This window comes from Linepithema humile, chromosome 2, assembly GCF_040581485.1.
Source record: "Linepithema humile isolate Giens D197 chromosome 2, Lhum_UNIL_v1.0, whole genome shotgun sequence".
Lineage (NCBI taxonomy): Eukaryota > Metazoa > Arthropoda > Insecta > Hymenoptera > Formicidae > Linepithema > Linepithema humile.
This window is the reverse complement of record NC_090129.1, coordinates 16,358,580-16,367,915: the sequence shown is the minus strand read 5'-3', so window position 1 is coordinate 16,367,915 and position 9,336 is coordinate 16,358,580. Positions and strand designations below refer to the sequence as shown.

General features: G+C 44.8%; 1 protein-coding gene across 1 annotated transcript; it reads right to left on the bottom strand.

Annotated features, from left to right (window-relative positions):
- Positions 1-7,588: 7,588 nt before the first annotated feature.
- On the bottom strand, positions 7,589-8,671 carry LOC105669044 (uncharacterized protein PF3D7_1120000-like). The gene has a single exon (XM_012361784.2). The coding sequence runs from the start codon at positions 8,669-8,671 to the stop codon at positions 7,589-7,591; it is 1,083 nt and encodes a 360-aa protein (XP_012217207.2).
- Between the last annotated feature and the right edge of the window lie 665 nt (positions 8,672-9,336).

The following is a 9,336-nucleotide window of genomic DNA, read 5'->3' as shown; positions in this document are numbered from 1 at the left end:
CAGCATACTCTCACCGAGTGTGAGGCTTGGACGGAGGAGCGCCGAGCCCTGACCGCAGTGGTTGGACAGGACCTCTCCCTTCCGGCATTGATTCAGGCAATGCTGGAAGGGGAGGAAAAATGGAAGGCCGCCTCTGACTTTTGCGGCGCTGTAATGTCGCAAAAGGAGGAGGCGGAGATGGCGGATAGCACTCCACCATCCTCCCCACCTCCCCCCTTCAAGAAGAAGAAGGAGAGGCAACGGCGACGAGGGCACTCCCCCGACCACGGCGCTGCGACGGAGGAGAATAATCCCCCGTTGCCGTTTACCAGGCCCACGTAGGGACTGATGGGAGTAGGGGTCTCTCAGATGGTGGCGTTTAAACCACCAACAACATAATCTGAGAGACCCCTGGGGAATGACATCCCAACAAGGATTTCCCCACACATATAGACTGGGTGGAGGGGGGAACCTAGTCCCTCCTCCCCCCAGCGGGGGCTATCCGTGAGCGGGGGCTCACGGAGGTCCCGGCCCCCCACATAAACCAGGGGCGGGGAAAGACTGTGGTAGCCCAGTCTTCCCCGATAAGAGAGAAGAAACAGCAATGGGTGGGGGAGAGAGAAAACCTCTCTCTATCCTACCGGGAAGAGGCCAACATCTGGCCAAACTCAAGAGGGGGTGAGATGAATGCAGCAGGCGATGCCTCACCCCCTCTTATCATGGGTTAGGAAGGCTACCGGCGGGGGTTTTAGTGGGTATACCTCAGGGACACCTTCCCTGGGGGACTCCCACATAACCCTCGGGTTCTCCCCCGAGACCCGAGGGTATCCATAAAGGATTTCCCCCGCCTTACCAAAAAAAAAAAAAAAAAAAAAGGTATACAAATATTATGGTTGGAGCAATAAGTAACTCAACGAAGTTGAGTAAAAAATTACATACCAAATTAAATTATGATTAATAAAATATTTCTGGTATTAAATAATAATTATAATATTATTTAAATCGTAGACGTTTTTTTTACTTTATTTTTTATATGATAGAAGTACTGAAAGTGCAAATTAAAAAAAAAAAAAATTGTTAATTAAAATAAATTTATTTCATTATAATAATATAATGAATAAATATTCGCTAGAATAAATAAAATAAATGAAAAAAAAGTATAATAGGCAGGGATCGAACCCAGGTCGACAGCGTGATAGTCCAGAGCCCAAGTGCCCGAGCTACGCCGCCATCTTGACAATCGATCCAACAGGACCGGAATATAAGGGACGCCATGAATTTCACATTGATTTTTCTCGAAAATGGCTGAGCGTTGCGCCCGATCCTTTTACTAAAGTACTCTTCTGATAGAGTACTATACCATATAAAAATTTCTTTGAAATCGGTGACCCGAAGTCCGCGTCCTCCTCTTGTAAGCTAGGAATGCATAATTCTAATATTAAGGATAATGAATTGCGGCAATTGAGAGCATATGTATCTGCACTCAATAGCAAACATAAGGAGAAATGGAATAGCGTGAAGAGAACAAAAACAAAGTATGAGTCAAAACATAAAAACTGGTTGGACTCTGTTTTTGCTATTCCTAAAATTTCAATAAAAAAAGCGGATTCTTCCACAGTTGTTGGTCGGCCATCTATTCCATTTCACGAGAAGTCTGATCGATCAAAAAGGCTAGAAGTGGCAGCTATTAGTAAGAAATATAATAACGATCCACTGAAACTAATAATGACATGCAGCAAGGATTTTCAGGACAAAAAAATATAGTTGCAGTTGTAAAAGAAGTTTTGAAAAATCCTCAAAATGCACAAAAAATGATTAGTGAGCCAAGACCAGTTATCATTAAGATGACTCCTCTAGAAGGATTGACGTACTTGTTAGATCGAAATATGTCCAAAGACGATTACATTAGTATGCGTTTAATTGTAAAAGCAAGAGGGGCGGATATTTTTCCAACATATGCTGCAATTGCAGCTGCAAAGGCAGAATGTAGACCACCAAAAGAAGTTTTTAAAATTACAGATACTGTGGCAGAAGTTCTTTTGCAATCTCTATTAAACCATACGACAGAAAGAATTGTAAAACTACAAAAAGATGTAATCATTAGGAGCATGGAAAATAGTAAGACGGCAGAACTTGAAGTCGTTTTAATTTGTTCATGGAGATTTGATGGAAGTTCTGGGCATTCAGCGTATAAACAACGGTATTCAGATATTAGTGTGAGCAATATTAACGATAAAAATATTTTTGCTACTACACTTATACCGTTACGTTTATCAACTTCGTCAAACATTATATTGAGGAATAATAGAGCCTCACAATCTGCAAAATTTTGTCGCCCTATCAATATTCAATATTGCGCCGAATCAAAAGATGTTATTTTGAATCAAAAGCAATGTATTGAAAATCAAATTGATAAACTGGAAGCGTTAGAAATCATATTAAACAGTTTAAAAATTAGAATTCATTTTTCATTGTTCATGACTTTAATAGATGGAAAAGTTTTGAATATAATAACAGGTACGAAGTCGATGCAATCTTGCCCCATCTGTCAAGCAACCCCAAAGCAATTTAATGATCTTGCAAACATTAAATGTGAAACAGAAATCTTTTTACCTAATCCAAAGTCACTGCAATACACTGGAATTAGTCTTTTGCATTGTTGGATTTGATTTTTGGAGTGCTGTCTGCATATCTCGTACAGACTTAACGTTAAAGTATGGCAGATAAGAGGACAAGATGCTAAAGATAAATATGCGAGACGAAAAAAAGAGATTCAAACGATTCTTTGGAATAAATTACAATTAAAAGTAGATAAGCAAAAAGCAGGAGAAAGTGGTACAAGCAACGATGGTAACACTGCTCGTAGGGCATTTAAAAATCCCAAACTGTTTTCTGAAGTCTTGGACTAGACTATACTTTTGTTTTTAATTTAAAAACCATTTTAATTGCTTTGTCTTGCAAGTTTCCGATCAATAGCGTTCTTTTTAACAAACTATGCCTCGACACGGCTAGAATTTACGTATCTCATTACTCATGGTATCCCATGCCATCATCGCTCTATAAAGTTCTTATTCACGGTGCTCAGATAATTGAAAATAGCATATTACCAGTGGGGATGCTTGGCGAAGAAGCTTCCAAAGCCCGGAATAAGCATTACAAATCATATAGAAATGAACATTGTAGAAAACACGATCGTTCAGCAAATTTAAGTGATATGTTTTGTAGATTAATGGACACATCGGATCCTATTGTATCTTCTTCTAGTCTTGAGCTGCGAATTCGAAAAAATAAAATATTACAACTTCCCACAGAAGTCCAAAATCTACTTATTGTACCTGAAATAAATACAAGTGTAAATACAGATCATGACGAAAAGGAAGAAGAAGACTTAACTGAACTTCCAGAAATATTCTCATCCTTGAACAAAGTTGTGTTATCAGATGAAGAAGTTGAGCATTAAAACGTATTTTTATAAAATATTTAAAAAAAGTTTAATGAGTTCCATTAGGATAGGTTGTAAATAAATATAATTAAAATTACTGTAAATAAATGTACATAGCATAAGTAATTCAGCCACACACACACATACACTAGTGATGTGCCGGTCCCAAGTCCGGATATGATGAGGAGAGAAATTGCATTCAATTTTAATATTCATTTACTATTTTTTTCTGTATTTTATTCTGTATTCTTTTCTGTATACTATTTTCAGATCGTTTAGGTGTAGTTAAGTTATAATTAGTAGTAGTAGTAGTAGTAGTGTCTTTATTTTCCCCTTGGGGTTAATCCTCAATACACATTTACTTAAACCTAACTTATAACTATCCTTACAATTATTCTTAACTCTAACCTTATTACTAAACCTACTTAAGACTATCCTTAAAATTATCTTATACTACTCCTGCCCTTATCCTCCCGACTGCGAGATCCGGGTCTAGACGCCCTGCCGTCCAACATGCTTTCATCCGGCTGCGCCCTTTCCCTTTTCCCTTCTACCTATACACACACACACACGCTCGCAAAGGTGACTTCCGTTTCCTCTCGCCTTTCTTATCTCCATCTTTTATTCCCGTTCCTTCCCCGACTCTCTCTCTCTCTCTCTCTCTCTCTCTCTCTCTCTCTCTCTCTCTCTCTCTCTCTCTCTCTCTCTCTCTCTCTCTCTCTCTCTCTCTCTCTCTCTCTCTCTCTCTCTCTCTCTCTCTCTCTCTCTCTCTCTCTCTCTCTCTCTCTCTCTCTCTCTCTCTCTCTCTCTCTCTCTCTCTCTCTCTCTCTCTCTCTCTCTCTCTCTCTCTCTCTCCCTCCCCCTCTCCTCTTCCTCTCCCCCTCTCTCCCTCCCACTCTCCTCCCTTTTCCTCTCCTCCTCTATCTCTCTCATCCACCATTCTCCCTCCCCCTCTTCTCCCAAAATCTTTCCCACTTGTTCCTGCCAACTTCCTCCTCCCTCCTTCCATTCCCTGCAACTCTCCCACGCATGCTCCCATGTCTCCTCCTCCGTTCCACATAACCTGCATTTCCTCTTCTCCTCCGTCTCCCAGTACCTTCCCTCCTTCATTTCACTTCCCAACCTAAACCTCGCCACTCTCCTCCATCTACTCTCTCCCCACCCCTTTTTAAGATAACCCGGTACCCCCTCTCCTATCACCTTTCCATACCATCTATTGTATCTTGATCCTCCTATCTTTTCCTCTCTTTCTCTCTCCTGTATCTCCCTGTCCTTTTTTCTAATCTCCCCATATTCTAAATCCTCTTTTTCCCTCCTTCCCTCCTCCTCCTCCGTCTCTATTTCCCTTTCCTCGAAGAACTTTCTCCTCTCTCCCTCCCATTCTGAGTTTGCTCTTCCCTTTCCTACTCTTTCCCTCATCTCCCCCCAGCACCTTCTCGCCAGCTCACTCCCCTTCCCCCCTTCCAGTCTTCTCTCAAAATCCCACGCCCTTTTCCCTGCTCTTCCTCTCAATTTTTCCCTCTTCAACTCCTCCCTTATCATATATCCCGGCGTTCTTCCGTCTACCCCCAACACCCACTTCATGTATCTCTCCTCCAATTTCTCCATCTTCTTTCTTTCTTTCCACCCCCATATTTCCGCTCCGTATCCCATCACCGTCCATACCAATCTGTCGAAAAGCCACATTCTCCTCCCCCAATCCTTCCCAAACCTTCTCTTACCTATCCCCCACACCTGCCCCATTATAGCCGCTGCCCTCATTACTCTTTCTCTTACATGCTCTTCCTGTTTTCCGTTCCTCTTCAGCGTGTATCCTAAATATCTGAATTCCTTTACCTCTTCTATCACCTTCCCTCTCCACCTCCATACTTTCTTCCCCATCCTTCCTCCCCCCTTTCTAAACCTCAGAATCTTAGTCTTACCTAAATTTAGCTCCAGCCTCTTCCTTTCCAAATACCCCTCCAGCCTCTCTATCATACTCCCCATCTCCTCCTCATTCTCCGCCATCATGACTATGTCGTCCGCGTAAGCTAAGGTGTGTACTCTCCCTTCCCCCAACCTCACCCCTCCCCATCTGATCTTTCCCATCTCCTCCTCCAAATCCGCCGTTACCACATTAAAAAGTAGCGGGCTAAGTGGGCACCCCTGTCTCACCCCTCTTGCCGTCCAGAATGCCTCCCCCATTTCCCCTCCTACCCTTACCCTACTCCTCGTTTCCCTCATAATCTCCTCCACTCTCACTACCAATCCCTCTCTTATCCCACGCTCCCTCATCGCCTCCACCAAAACTCCCCTCTCCACTGAGTCAAACGCCGCCTTCAAATCGACAAACATTGCCACCATCCTTCCCTTCTTCTTTCCCAATTGCTTATTTACCAGATAATTTAACACATATATATTGTCGATCGTCCCCATTCCTCTCCTGAAGCCCGTCTGATTGTGCGGCATTATTCCCCTACTCTCTATCTCCTCTCTCACTCTCTCCGCCAACACCATCACATACACCTTATACAAGGTCGGCATCATTGTCACCCCCCTATATTCCTCCACCTTCTCTCTCTCCCCCTTTTTCATTATCGGCACTATTACCCCCTCTTTCCAATTTTCCGGCCATCCCTCCCCTTTCCAAACCCTATTGCAAAATCCCCATACCCACTCCTCCAGTTCTTCCCCTCCATACTTCCATACCTCCGCTGGTATCTCATCAATCCCCGCCGCCTTTCCGTCTCTTATCGTTCTCAATGCTCTCCTTATCTCCTCCCTATCTATCTCCTCCTCCTCCTTTCCCTCCCCCTGTCCACTCCTCTCCCCCCCTCTAACCACCCTCCCTTCCACTTCCCCTAATATCCTCATAAAATGCTCCTTCCAATCCTCAATCTAGCATCCCTATTCCCTCATTTACTCTCTTCCTCCTCCTCCTCTCCCTATTTACAATCTCCCACACCTCACTCTCTCTTCTCGCCTCTTCCGCTCGTCTTTCCCATCTTCTGTTCTCCTCCTCTTTCTTCCTTTCACACAGTTTCCCATATTCCCTCTTCTCCCTTTTATACCTCTCTCCCTCCCCCCCTTTCCTCCTCCAATCTCTTAATTCCTTCCTTACCCGCTTCTTTTCTCTTACACATTCCTCATCCCACCATCCTTTTCTTCTCTCTTCCCCCTTTCCCAATTCCTCTTCCGTCTCCTTCAACGCCTGCTTTATCCTGCTCTCCAAACTATCCCACTCCTCTCCCATCCCCTTCCCTTCTATCCGTATCCTTCCCATTTTTTCCGCAAACTTCTCTCTCCCTTCACGATCCCATATCCCCCTTCTGCCCCTACCCCCTTCTTCCCTCCCTTTCTTCCTCTTCACCTCCCCCCTTACCCATAACTCTACCGGGTGGTGATCCGAGTCCACCCTGTCTCCTACCCTCATCTCCTCTAACCTGTCCCTTATCTCCCCTTCCCCTATTATATAATCGATTACTGTGTTTCCCCTCCCTCCTGTGAATGTATACTCCCCCTCCCAGTCCCCTCTTATACTCCCATTAAAGATCTCCCACCCTCTTTCCTCTATATATTCCAGCAGCTTCCTCCCCTCTCTATTTATCTTCTTGTCTTTCGATCGCCTTCTTCCCGTCTCCCCCTCCTCCTCCTCTTCTTCCCCTCTCACCCCTCCCCCCTCTCTTCCCGTTCTTGCATTAAAATCCCCCCCTATTATCTCCCTCACTCCCCCCTCTTTCTCCTCTACCCATTCTTCCATCCCCTGCAACGTCCTTTCTATTCCATCCCCCGCGTATACCCCTATTATCCTCCACCTCTCCCTACCTACTTTCACTCTCCCTACTACCATCCCATCCTTTTCTACCTCTATTTTTGACCCCTTCTCCCACAATTCCTTTCTGATTCCCATCACCATTCCCCCCATCCCCCTCCCTTTTTTGCATCTCTTCTTCGCTAACTGTACCCCCCACTTAAATCCTTTTGGCAGCTTTTCTTTTATTCTGCTCCATCCCTTCTCATCCAACCACGTCTCTGAGAGAATCATCACGTCCCACTCCTCTATGCTCCTCCAAAAATCCATGTCCTTCCTTCCCATCCCCGCAACAATCCAGAACGCCACCTTCCACCCTTTCCACCCTTTTTTTACTTCCTTCTGCCCTTCCCTTTCTTTTTTCCCTCCCCCCTCTCCTACCTTCTCTCCTCCTTCTTCCCTCCTCCTCCGTCTTCCCCCTGTCCCCCCTGTCTTATGTTTCCCTTCCCATCTCTCAGCACTTCCTCCTCCTCGTCCCACCTCCACCATTGTTCATCAATCCTAACCTTGCCGTATCCTATCCACACCTTTCTCCCTTCCCTTTCCTCCTTCCGTGCTACTTCCTCCAGCCTCCATCTCATCCTTCTTTCCCCCCATGTCCAGTCTTCCAATATCCTTTCTCTCCTGCCCTTCAACATTCCTTTCTTCGCCCACACTTCCCTTCTCTGCTCCTCGTTCCCCAACTTAACCAAAAGCATTTCCCTTCCTTTTCCGCCCTCTCCTCCTAATCCCTTAATTTCTTTGATCTCTACCTTTGCCCCCACGGCTCTAAATATCTCCTCCACCGCCTCTTTCTTCTTCCCCTCCTTCACCTCTACCCCTTTAATCAATATATTTTTCCTCCTCTCCTCTCTCTCCTTCATCTCTATCCTTCTTTCTACTTTCTTTAGTCTGTCCTTTGTTTCCCCCTCGCTCTCTCTCCCCTCTCTCCTTCCCTCTTCTCCCTTTTCCGCCTTCCTCCCCTCTATTCTTTCCACTTTTTCCTCCAGTCCTTCTATACTTTTTTTCATGACCTCCCTTTCCTCCTTCCACCTCCTCTCTCTCTCTCTAAATTCTCTTCTCATTTCCTCCATTTCCTCCCTTACCATCCTTCCATTGTCTTTAATCCCTTCTTTCACCTCCTCCTTCATCGCCCTTAATTCTTCCCTCCATCCCTTTACCCCTCTCATTTCCTCCATTACCTCCTCCATTTCCTTTTTCCACTTCCTGATCAACTCCTCTAGACCCTCTGCCCCTCCTTCCCTCTGTCCCTCTGTCTCTCCCCCTCCTTCCCCCTCCATTTTCCCTGGCGATCTCTGCGTTTTCCTACTCTTCCTAAATCCCTCATCCTCCTCCTCCTTCCTTCTCTCCCCTGATTTTTCCCTCTTCCTCTTAAACATTTCCTCAACATTCCCCAGGCTCATGCATCTTTCCCTTGCCTTCCTCTTTTCTATCCCGCCAGATCGCGCCTTACCATCCATCCCTGCCCACTCGCACCACCTCTTCCTCTCTTTACACGCCGTAGTCTATGCCAGCCCACCTGCCCACCTGTCACTCTATACTCTGGGCCCTTTTTCCCTTCTATCCTGCTCTTCCCTATGCCCACCTCATTCACACGCTCTCACTCACACCTCCACTCTCTCCTCCACACACTCCTACCTTTCCTCTCCTTCCACACACTCTCTCCTTTCCGTCACTCACTCACGCTCAATCACCACGTGCCTCTCGCTACTGCGCCGGAAACGGAAGTCCCAGTTAAGTTATAATTATTATTTTATGTTGTCATATTGGATCCGCCATTTTGAATTTGAAAATTGTAGTATCAAATTTGAAATCTGCAACCCCAAACACTTTATATTAGTACATAATTTCATAATTTTAAACAAAATTAATTTTAGACGGACTTTCTGCCACTTTTCGGGATTCTATCCCACTGTGCATTCAAGGAAAACTCGTTACGAATTTTACTAATGAGGCTAGAGATAACGTGTGTATAATGGGAAATAATTGTGTCGCGTTCATGTTTGATGAAATGCGATACAAGCTCGACGGAGTTGAAATTGATCGTAACAGAAACGTTGGAATAACGAGCACAATCAAAAACTATATATCGCTGACGACGGAGAAAAGCAAGACGCTGAAATAC